The sequence below is a fragment of the Medicago sativa genome, chromosome 2 (assembly GCF_051527215.1).
Source record: "Medicago sativa cultivar Bolivia chromosome 2, Bolivia_mono, whole genome shotgun sequence".
In the NCBI taxonomy this organism is placed as follows: domain Eukaryota; kingdom Viridiplantae; phylum Streptophyta; class Magnoliopsida; order Fabales; family Fabaceae; genus Medicago; species Medicago sativa.
The window spans coordinates 51,611,940-51,624,634 of NC_140750.1; the positions used below are offsets into that span (position 1 = coordinate 51,611,940).

Here is a 12,695-nt window from a genome sequence, read left to right on the forward strand (position 1 = left end):
AAAAATGTGGGGGTGGGGGGCTATGGCCTCTATAGCCCCTCCCCCCGAATGCCTTCGTCACTGCTCTCAACATATTTAAGTGATGTAGGCAACATGCACATACAATACAACACATAAATGTAAAGTAAACATAAGAAATAACAAGATGATGGAATTATGCTACCAGCAGCACTTAACTCCCGTGGGTAATTTTTTTTCAACGGCACTTAACTGACGTTGGTTGTTATTGAACGTGAGTTAACTTACGTTGGGGATATTTTCAATAATTTATGTGGGAATGGACAGTTTTGATTGGGAGAAGAGCAATTTTCTAACGAATAACGTTGGTGGCAAGCATGCTTGGGCCATTGTCTCTCCCTCCCATTACAACACTTTCTAAAAAGTTTTGGAAAATTACACTCACCTCCCCTAAAGTTTATGAAAATGACAACTAACACATCCTCTAGTTTTAAAACTTACATTAACCTCCCCTAAGTTTTCAACAAATATACAACAAACACCTCCTGTGCTACTAACTCTATTACGTTTTCCGTTATTTTATTTTTTTTGTTCTGGATGTGTTTATACACTTCTTGTTTGTATGCTTTTGACATTATGCTGCTGAATTGATTTCTAATGATAGTGAAATTTTGATTTGATTAACGTAATGAAAAATAATTTCAATTAAGAAAGTACGCATCAAAGAAATGGAATTAGCAGTTTAAATAAAGGATCAGTGACAGATGAAATTGATGATTAGATCAGCTCCAACAAAATCATATATTCAATAATTACATTGGAGCACATATAATTAGATTAATGATAGAGAATGTTAACCATGTGTGAATCCATGTAAAGTTAAGAAGCAGAACCCTATGGTTTCTTGAATGTTTCTAATACCTTCATTGAATGTTTGATTTGATACTCATATTTGAATTTGAATATGGTTTCTTGAATGGATTCAACAACGGAGATTTTCCCCCATTAACGGTTAAATGGAAATTCTAAAAAAAAACACTAACGGAAAAAATTAACGGTGTTAATAGTAAGTTAGGTGTTTGTCTATCAAAGAAAACTTAAGGGAGGTTAGTGTAAGTTTTAAAATTAGAGTGGGTGTTAGTGTCATTTTCATAGACCACAGGGGAGGTGTGTATAATTTTCCCTATAGAAAAAAAAAAACTAATGCAATTTAAACCCGTTCGCAAAAATGATCATGTACTATGTACAAATAATACCATAAATGAATTTCTTTTGCAAAAAATAAACCATAAACAGATATTTATGGTGAATATAATAAAATATTAAAATAATTGTGCACCATAAATAATGAGATTATTTACTATACATGTTTTAAAGATTAGAGTTAAATATATTTTTTATTCCCATAAATATACCAACTTTTTATTTGTATTGGATTGAGATTTTAAAAGACTATTTTGACAAAAAAAAGTCATGAAGATTTTAAAAGATTGTGTAGGAATGTATTAACTTTCAAGATTTTGAGGGATTTTAACTCAAAGACTTTTAAAGATTTGAAAGTACTTTATGAGAATTCCTAAGATTTGAAATGGCTCTATTAATTTTTTTGAAAAAATTCAAAATTACAAGAGTGGATGACTCTATTGAACTAAAAAATTCAAAAAGTCTTAGGAAGAACTGAAAAATCTAATATTTGCATAAAAAATTTACATGATAAAAATAAAATTAATACAAAAAGTCTTAGGAAGTGAAAAAAAAAATAAACATGCAATAACGTGATCATGAGTAAAAAAATAATAATATGAATGACGACGACAAATAAAATAAACTACGACGAAAACCACAAAATTAGAATCTGGAAAAAAAAGAAAAAAAAAACCCAAAATATAAAGACTCTGAAGGAAAAAAAAATGTGAAATGAGGATATCAACACTCAACAGTAACGTATGTTGTGAAGTAGGAGAAAAGAAAGAACATATAATAATGGAAATAAAAGAGTGTTAAGAAATCTCAGGTCTTTGTATGAGATTGTTAGTTTTAAAATTTTCAACTAAAAAGTCTCACAAAATCCATTATATCAAGGAATCCATTAAAATCTATATATTTTTGAATACCAAAGGACAATTTTTAAGTTGAGAAAAATCTTGATTTAATACCACCAGATTTTGTTGGACTCTTTAAAAATGCCTGAAAATCCTAATTGAATACCACTGGAATTATTTCTAATCTTTTAAAACCTTGATTGAATACCTCAAGATTTTTTTATAACCTAAAAGTCTTTTAAAATCCTTCAAAATCCCAATTCAATACACCCCCCTTAGTCTTTCTAAAAAATTTAAAAAAAAAAAATTCGGCTTTTAGTCCTCAAAAGTTTGCTTTCCATCTTCACTTTTGGTCTCTCCTTTTAAGCAAACTCATATGTAAAGTTCATAAATTCGAATAGAAATTTACAAAAGAGTTTATACTATTATAAGAATCCCTAAAAAAAAAAAACTCGAATTTTTTTTACAAGACATGAATTAAATATGAAATTTATATTTTTTGCTGTTAAAAATTCATATTTAGTTAAAAAAAATCTAATTTATTTGGGAGAGATTTTTACAATATTTCACACATTTCTGCATATTTTCATTAAAATATATAAAGACCAAAAATAGAGACCAAAAGTGGTGACTGAAAATTTTATAAAGACTAAAAGTCGAAGAAAATTTTTAAAGGGACTAAAACAAAAAAATTTAAATATAAATGTGAAGATTGAAAAAGATGATAGCTGTAATCTTGATGATGTTATCATAGATCTTGAGACAGATTAGATTAAATGTATATCATTAGTTGAAATGTATATCATTAGATAAAATGTGTAATTATATAAATTCGACTTTTTTGGTATAATGATATATATATATATATATATATATATATATAACGATTTTTTTGATTTTATTTTAACTTATTTGTCTTTTACATAATTTTATGTTTTGAAAAAAATGATGAATCCACAAAGACATGCAGTTCTGTTGTGTAAATTGGGATTGCATATATTTTTTTGTGAGTAACACGCATGAATTTTCAAGCAATTAAATTGGGATTGCATATAGTTCAGTTCTGTTAAATGCAATTAAAGCAATGCCAATAGATCAAATTTTCAATGGAGATTGTGAGTAACACGCATGAATTTTGCTACTTGACATGTTAAACACGATTAAATATTATATATTTTTTTTGAAGGGCAAATATTAATATTATATTTTGTTCGTAGATGTTCGGTGATCTGTCCGGGAACAGAGTTAAATAACATGGCTGCGGTGCTCATGATGCAGTGAACTGGTACGGAGCAGGAGGAACTCAGATACGGTGGAAACTTGCTCTTCGACGATGGGCGCCGGGATCTACAAAACAGACACATGCTTCTATGCTTAAGTCAGTATATGCTTGAGAGAAAGCGTGTAAAAGTATGAATAATGAGATCGTAGGGAAAGCATGTAAAAGTATGAATAATGATAAGATCGTAGGGAAAGCGTGCAAAAGTATGAATAATGAGATCGTACATGGGCGTGGTAGTGGTGTCACACTTACATAGACAAGCTAGTTGCAACCGTTTCCGTAAAAACGGGTACGAGTTACGAAAGACAGTTAAAGATCGGTTGAATGACAACAATCATCTTAGGGCGTTGCTTCTGTGCGGTTAGACGCACACGTGACTTTTTCTAAACATCATTGAGGCGATGTATACGTCACTGGACCTTTATGCCAATGTCGGATTCGAAACGCTTAGTTTGTCCAAAGAAGGATTCCACATGAATATTATTTTTAAATGAAGGGATGTCAATTGTTCAAAGTAGAAGTACAATACGAACGCCGTCCTTTTTTTTGTCACCATTGCTATGTTATTGGGCACGATGTAACGACATGTAAATGGCTGCACCCAGACATGAACAAAGATAGTCAAGGTAAATCCAAGGTGGCAGCCGGTCCTCAGAATGTGTCACTGCAGCCCCGCGGTGACAAAGGGGATTCTTCTTCAAGTCAATATGTCCCTGTGGTTAAACAAGCTTCAGCCACAAACGTGATGCATACGGTTACTGAAGGTACTTCAACAAAAGAAGTTACAGATAATATTCCTCAAGGGACACTTCCTAAGCAGATTCCCGTGTTAGAACTTGTGACACTTGATGAGCATAATGAGGAACTCACCATTGATGAGGAGGTATTGGAAGTTACGGTTCAACCTATTAATAGGTCGCCCCCTGTTTCTAAGGTTGGAAAAGCTGCTGAAAATATTGAAAATGTTGAGAACGTTGATGCACAAGAAGAGACTGTTTTTCCAGTTAATGATATTACACCAAGTTTTGAAGAAGCCTCAGCAACTGATCTTGTTGATACTGCAATTGAAATGGCAGCAGAGCAGACAACAAACCATCAAGTCACGGTTTCACCACCTACAGACACTGTCGGCTCCGCATTGGCTACCTCTTCAGCAAATTTGGATACTGATGTTAACTTGTTAGATAGCGCCCCCCATGATGTTGTTCCTGTCCAACAATTTCCTACAAGACTTCAGCATGATCTCGACCTTTGGCAACGTATTAAGGAATATGATAAAAAAGCGGCTGAGGACCCCTCATTAATGGTTTTGTCGAAAAAGCAACAACAAATAATGCGTAAAGAACTTCTTGATGGGAAGCCGCCTTATAGCACCCGTTCTAGGGGACCTACTCCAAAACATCGATGAATTTTAGAATTGCTGTAAAGAAGTTTGATTCCACAAGGAACAGGCAGAAGCGGCTACTTAAGATGTGCAAAGAAATTGAAGTACTTGGAATGTATAAGCATTGAAACATAATCAAATAAGCATACTACTGGATTGGATAGGAATATGGGTTTGAAATCATAGGATATGGAAGCCTTCATGATATTTCACATGAAAATAATACCACCCTTCACATGGTATGTCAGCTGCATATGAATTTTTTCGTAGATTTGGTTTGCCTATTTACAGATTTTCTTAGTCTGTAGTAGTTTTTTTTCAGGTTTTTTTTTTTTGTTTGTTTTTCTTCTGAGGGTTTTGGCCTAGCCCCCCCTCTTCTTGTATATATTTTTCCTTTTTTTAATAAAATTTTAGAGTTTGGCGGCATAGAACGGAGGTTTCCCGGATGCCAACCTAGTTGGTATGTCGGTGTTTCCTCCCGATGTCTGTCCTTACTCCTTGCTTAGCAAAAAAAAAAAAAAAAAATTGTTCAAAAAAAAATTGAACAAACTAAAATGGGATATATTGTAAACAAGGTTGATTTACCCTACACAAGACATGCAAAGGGAAAAACAACTAGTAATATTTACAACAAAAAGGTGTTGTACTTAAGAAAGCACCAGCCAAAAATAAAACAAATTTAGTTTAACTTTTTCAGCTATAATAGAAGAATCGCACGTCGTGTTTTGGAATTCACGGTTATTTCTTTCCTTCCAAATAGCCCGAACAGAAGCAAACCAAATTATTTTCAAGAATGAGTAAGTGGCTCTAGGCAAATCGGCCATATTAGTAAATTGAATTAAATGCTGTCGAATGTCACTTGAAAGAACCGAAGAGATCCCCAACCAATGTAACACGTGAGCCCAAAGCGAACTGAATATGTCACAGCCAAAAAATAAATGATTTGAGGTCTCTTGTACACCACAACCAGACACACACTCCGAGTCATGAACCTGAAGGACACGCCGCCGCACCATATTGTCTCTAGTAGGAAGTCTATTACGAAGGAGGCGCCACACAAACAGAGTCACCTTTGAGGGAATATGCTTATACCAGATGTCGTCTACAAGCGTCCTATCCACAAAGTTCCCATTGTTGGTAAGAAAGCGGTATGCTTCCCGCACCGTGTAACCATGAGACGGATCTAACAACCACCTCCAAGTATCATGAATGTTTTCCTGCAAAACAATGTTGTAAAGTAACACAGAACACTCCCTCACACTATCCTCCTCCCACGCTAATAACCTACGACGCCACTCCCACCCCCTACCACCAACCGCCCACCCTGATCTCCACATCTCCTCCACCGAACAATCCTTACTGACAGCCAGATCAAAAAGGCAGGGAAGTTTAACCCGAAGAGGAATTTCCCCTACCCAATTATCATGCCAAAATAGAGTATGCCTACCATCCCCAACTAACCTACGGATGTTATCATCAAACCACCTCCCAACACCCTCACCCAACCCCTCACGAATCCTACACACCGACCGCCACCACGAAGAGCAATGACGGCCTCCCTCCTACAACCGCCCCCATCCTCCCCGTAACGGGATTTAAAAACATGATACCACAGTCCCTCCTTATCAATCATCATCCTCCAACGCCATTTTCCCATCAATACAAGATTAAAAGCTACAACCCGCCTAACCCCCAACCTACCATCCTCCTTTGGAGTACAAATCGACTCCCAATTTATCCACGCAATTTTCCTAAAATCCTCACCCCCACCCCAATTTTTTTTTTTTTAAGAATAGATTCAATAGAAGAAATTATACCTGCAGGGGTTTTGAAAAAGGGAAGAAAGTAAACCGGAATTGAGGTCAAGACGGACTTCAGAAGAACCAGACGACCACCGAAAGAATGGAACTTATTGTTCCACGACGATAGGCGAGAAACGATGCGATCAACAACATGTTTCCAAAAGCTAAGTTTCCTCGGATCACCACCAATAGGTAACCCCAAATAGACAAACGGTATAGTTCCCCTTCGACAATTCATAAGCAATGCAGCTTCCGACAACCAAGAGTCAACTACATTTACACCCGTCAACATGCTTTTATGGAAGTTTACCTTCATCCCAGAAACCTCCTCAAACAAGAGCAACACCGCCCTCATTGTTCGAACATTCAGCCAGTTTTTTTCACCAATAATAAGAGTGTCAATTGTTCAAAATTACAACAAACATGCAAGAAAAAGATTGTTATTTTAAATAAAGGGAAATGATAACTAGTGCCTTTAAGGCACTGTTTAAGAACTTTAAATAGTAAATTTTATAGAAATTTATGCATAAAAAATTGAAGTATTAAACCTTCTTAATAAATAATATTTTTTTAAAAAAAATTAATAAATAATTTTTTAATTGAGAATTTTTAAAGAGTGCCCTTGAAACTTGTTAGCAAGATCCAAACAATAAAATGAAGATTGTCACTCATACATGAATTATGCTAAATGGCTGGTTGTTGTTAAATGCAATTAAAGCAATGTCATTACATCAATGTAAATCGTGACATACAGACATTGAATTATGCCAACTAACATGTTGTTAAATGCAATTAAAGCAACGTTTATGAATAAATTGTACTACCTCCATCCTTAATTAAAGGACCTTTTTGAAAAAATAACGGGAATTAAGAAAATTGAAAGTGGTAATAAATTTGTTTGTAATTGCTATTGTTTTTACAATTTTATCCTTTAAGAGAGATGATTAGTGTATGTTTTCAACATAATATTTAATGCTGGTTGAATTTGTCAAAAAAAATTGTTGGTTGAAGAAAAAGATATAAAATAAATAGAGGTGTGTTGGTAAAGAATTAATTAATGAATTTGAAAATATCAAAGAGGTCTTATAAATAGAAACAATTTTTTTCTCAAAAGAGTCTTATATTTAGGGACGGATGTAGTATTCTTTTTTACCAATGGAGTGGAAATTTTTTTTGAACATGAATTGAATGGAAATTGTTACTCCCTCCGTCCCATAATAAGTGGGCCTTTTATAAAAAAAATATTGTCCTAAAATAACCGTCTCATTTAACTTTTCAATACAATATTAATTACTTTTCCAATTATAACTTTAATTAATACTACTTTCATCACTCTCAATTCAATATATTCTACTTTACATTTATGATAATAATAAATGCACAAATATTTGACAAGAACACTTAAAATCATTTTTCTCTCTCCTTCACTAATACATTTTTCTTAAAGTATGAAATGAACAAAAGACTTATTTAAATTGGAACGAAAGGAGTACTGTGATATATTACGTGCTCAGTGGGGAGCCACATTGCTATCAGAAGATGCAGCTGCAACCCCTCAATTTTAGAATTTGCCATGTTATGCCAGGTGGGATTTTTCCCTTTACACTATGTTTGGTAGAAGAGAAATAAGCAAGAGAGGAAGAGGGGAGAAAGAAGTTGGAGAGAGATGGGCTATTTCTCATGTTTGGTATAGAAGAGAAAGTGAGCAGAGAGATACAGACGACGTAGGACCCACGCCTTTTTCACTTCTCTCCATAGGTGCGAAGAAACAGAGGGAAGGCACACACTTTTTGTACCTATTTGGAATAGCGGTGGAGTGACATTTTTCGCTTCCCAATGCATAATTTGCCGTGACTTTATTGAAGCTGGGAATTGTGGAGTTGGGGAAAACGTGGTTTTGCTCTCTCCCACCGTGGGCCCAAATAGCTCCTTTCTTATTTTCCACTATTCTCCCTGGTTATATACAACTATACTATTATTTATCATTTTGTTTTCAAATTTTTGTTGTTGCTTTCCACAATTTTATTTTTTTTGTTGTTGCTGAAGCCGGTCGAAAAAAAAGCAAGTTGAGAATAAAACCAAATAGCAACTATATGGTTCTCCCTCTTTGATCTAATTAATTTAATCCAAATGAAACTATTGGAATTCACTAATTAGTTAAGTAATGAATTAGGAGAATTAATCGAGATGACTATGTAAACACAAGAATTAATTTAATTGGACAAAATTTAAATATTCTAAGTTATTACTTTAGTAAATAATTTATTCAATATTTATGTAAAAAATGTAGTTTAATTAATTCTTGAATTAATTAAACTAAAATAAAAAACTACATTTATGTTAGGTTAGTAAATAATTTATTCAATTTTAATGTAATAAATGTAGTTTAATCAATTCTTAATTAAACTAAAATAAAAAAACTAAATTTATGTTTATGTGAAATTAAATTCAAATATAATATTGTATATTAACTTTTCTAGTATAAGGATATTTTAGTCTTTTCAAAAATTAAACACACTTCTTTCTCTTCTATTTCTCTTCTTTCTCTCTTATACCAAACAATAACTCAAATCTACTCTATTTCTCATCAACTTCTCTCTTCTCTTATTCTTTCTCACCTCTTTCTCTCTTCACACTTTCTTCTCACAACCAAACATACCCTTAGTAATTGATAGTACACTGCAGTTCTCATTTGGTTGATTAAGAAATGTATGTATATAAGATAAGATATATAAGATATATAAGGTATAAAAATATGCTTTTAATCCTTAAAAAAATGCTTTTAAGTGTTTTATATAAGGTATAAAAGATATGCTTTTAATCCTTAAAAAAAAAAAATGCTTTTAAGTGTTTTTTTAGTTCTTAACTAAAAATACGTTTTTTTTATATAACAACAAACTTTAAAAAAAGAGTCTTGCTAACGAGTGTTTATGGGACACTCTTTAAACATTTCAAAAGAAGCAATTATTTTTTTAAAAAATCAAATATTTTAATTTTCAATACATGGATTACACGTTTTTTCATAAATATTTACTATTTATGGTCCTTAAAGAGTGTCTCAAGGAGCATCCGTTAACATTTCCTTTAAAAAAATATGGATTTGAGAAAATCATGGTGAATTTAGCTAAGAACCATACAAAAACACCTAAAGAATTTACTAAAAAAAAACCTGAATAATTGTACATAAGTTTTTTCCAAAAGATAATCTGCAAGATTCAATTTAGTCAACTAGAAAAATTTGCAAAACCTGATTTAGTCCTTGAGAAAAATAAAAGCAACTTTTAGTTCTTAAGGAAAATAAACCGGGAGAGGTAGTCGATGCTCTCTTTACATTTTGTTTGGTTGATGAAGGATAATATATATGAAAGAAAAGAAAGTGAAAAGAAGAGATTATTTAGTAGATGCTATGAGATAAATTAACAGGAAATTATGACAAAAAAATGAATTTATAAAATGACATTAATTAGAGTGCATAAACAAATTATAAATACCCTTAAAAAAATCTTGATATGATAAAAAAAAGTTAAAATAAGTCTCAAAAAAAAGTTAAAAAAAGTTACAATCAATAAAAATTACAAAATATAAAAATAAAACACACTTCATAACAATTAGAGATTATTTCCAATTTAATAAATTAATAATCAAATGAAAGAAATTTTAGAAATGTGTTTTACATGTACATTTCTTACAAATAGTAATAAATTGTAAGAAAATAACATTAATAGATAAAAAGACAATAAAAAAGTTAAAAATCACATATTAAATAATTGATTATAGGTAAAATATTTTTTTCAACTTTATAAAATAATTAAATTTTATTTTGACAAAAAAGAACTATTAATTTTTATAGACCCTAAAAATATTTTCTTCAAACATAGGTGTACTCTAACAGATTTCCTCATCAAATTTAGTTTTTAATGATTACTTTATAATTTTCATTGATTGTGATAAAATTCTTGTTTTATAATAAAATACTTATTTTATTATATTTCTATTGTATAATGTTTTTTGTTTAAAGGTATTTATGTCACTTTATTAATACACGTATTTATTTTTTATGATAATTTTCTTTTATTCTTTCCCATGCCAAACTACTTAGTAATATATTCTTTTCACTTTCTTCTCTTTCTTCTATTTTTTTTTATCAACCAAACAAAGCTTAAAGACTAAAGAGGATAGAGATTACTTGTCCCAATTTATTAGGGAATAAAAATTGTTTTTACTTTACTCGGTACTAATTAAACTGGGTCTTTCAGATTTTTTTAGGGACTAAAAAGGGCCTCGACTCTATTTTCAAATGAAGGGATAACAATTGTTTGAAATTCTTATCTTATCAGGAACATGTAATATAAAGGTTGTTATTTTAAATAAAATAAAGATAGTCACACATGAATTATGCTAATTCGATGGTTGTTGTTGTAACCAAAAAAAAATAATCGATGGTTGTTGTTAAATGCAATTTAAGCACTGTCATTTGATTGATTAATGTAATTGAATTATGCTAATTCACATGTTGTTGTTAAATGCAGTCTTCGTGAGTTTAGCTCAGTTGACAATGAACCTAGATGAAGATTATAAAGAATGCAACAAGATTCTGAAGTATTCTCAAGAACACAACAACATTCTGAAGTTCAGAATGTTCACCCAGATTTTCAAGTAAAAGTCAGTGGGGTCCAGGACACATGACATAACACCATTGGTCACCCTCCAACGACTACAAGAGCCCAATGACTCTATAAATAGAAGTGAAAGGCTCAACATTACTTGCACCATTGCAAAGCATACAAGAAAACTTCTGAAAAATGTTTAAAGCTTTAGCATTTGAATTGATCATCAATGAGATTTCAAATTGTCTCTTTAAGTGTCAATCAATTCTCTCTTATCTCGTTAAAGATAACTTCCTCCTCCATTCTTCCCTTGTCTGATTTCAATCATTCAAACTCCATACAAATTGTAATCAAAATTTCATCTAGCTTTAGGGGTACTAAAGTGTTAGTTTGAGCAAAGTTTGTAAAAGTCTAAGTGGGTAACTTAGCAAGAAGGTGCAAGCCTGCCGAGGCTTAGAGAATACAGGTGTTGTAATTGTTCAGGTGAACAACGATTGTAAGGTGCAAAATTTGAGAGGTTATCTCAAGCATCATAGTGGAAACTTTCACAAGATTGTGAGGAGTGGACTAGCCCACATTTGGTGCACCACTATAAATCTCTGCGTGTTCTTTCTCTCTTCTCTATACTCTTTAATTTCAGTATACACTTAACACACAAACACATTTATTTTCTTAAGCAGTTTTTGCATAAGAACTTCAGAACGTTCTGAAGTCATTCCACTAACTTAACTATTCCAAGTAAACAACTTGAGAATTAATTTTAAGTTACATGTTAATTTTTAAAGGGTCGCTATTCAAACCCCTTTCCTTGTGACTATTTTATCTACTTCACGGGGTTCGAACCCGGACACCACAAAATAAATGCAATTAAGACAAGTTTACCGAATAATGTAGAACAAAAATGTATTTACACTTTCTCTCTCCTGTTGACATTTATCTCTCTTCCATGTATTCTGCAAAACCAAGTATTTTAATTGGCAATCTCTTATCCACGTCACTCTTGAAAGTTTTGGAAAGTAAATTGTCGCTGGATATAGTATGGTTCAATTTAGAATAAGTCTTCAATTTAGTCCTTGAACTTTTATCCTCTCACCATTTAGTTCATCAACTATAAAAATATTAAATAGTGAATGTGAGAAAAACACAAGAAGATGGTTGTATTGTGTTGACTTTTTATGAAATTTTTTCCAAGTTAAAAACTGATCAGAGGATGCAAAAGATAAACTGAGGTTCATATTCATCATGGCTTAGTTAATTTTGTTTGTGGTGTAATTGGTTAAAGTGGGGGTTTTTGGTGAAAAGTGTTAGAGATTTTGGTTATGATGAAAAATTTGTGGAATGAGGTTAAAAAGGATGGTTTCAATTCAAATTGGGATTTGGTGAAGAGAATGAAAAAAGATTAATTGATTTCAACCCTAAAGGAATGAATTTGAGGAGAAAATGGTTAGGTTTTGGGTGAGAGATTAAGAATAGAAAGTGTGGAAGAAAAGGTCGATGAGAAGGGATTAAGTTTTGGGTGAGGAATTGGAAAGTGAAATTAAGAGTAGAAAGAGTATGAGATTGAAATTTTCTTTCTATTTATGGAGTGTTTGTGATTTATGTTTGTGGGTAGATTTGTTG

General features: G+C 32.0%; 1 protein-coding gene across 1 annotated transcript; it reads right to left on the minus strand.

Annotated features, from left to right (window-relative positions):
* Positions 1 to 5,521: 5,521 nt before the first annotated feature.
* Positions 5,522 to 6,823, minus strand: LOC146948723 (uncharacterized). Its single transcript, XM_085748424.1, has 3 exons — positions 6,484 to 6,823; positions 5,680 to 6,077; positions 5,522 to 5,578 (listed from the first exon to the last, which is right to left on the minus strand). Exons 1-3 carry the CDS (start codon positions 6,821 to 6,823, stop codon positions 5,522 to 5,524), a joined length of 795 nt encoding a protein of 264 aa, XP_085604550.1.
* Positions 6,824 to 12,695: the final 5,872 nt, after the last annotated feature.

Excerpts from the sequence above, each read along its gene's own strand:
- LOC146948723 (XM_085748424.1), bottom strand. The coding sequence starts at position 6,823 with ATGAGGGCGGTGTTGCTCTTGTTTGAGGAGGTTTCTGGGATGAAGGTA. Across the intron at positions 6,078-6,483 it reads CTTTTTCAAAACCCCTGCAG|GGGAAATTCCTCTTCGGGTT; the intron begins GTATAATTTCTT and ends ATAATTGGGTAG. Across the intron at positions 5,579-5,679 it reads TTCCTACTAGAGACAATATG|TTCGCTTTGGGCTCACGTGT; the intron begins GTGCGGCGGCGT and ends TGACATATTCAG.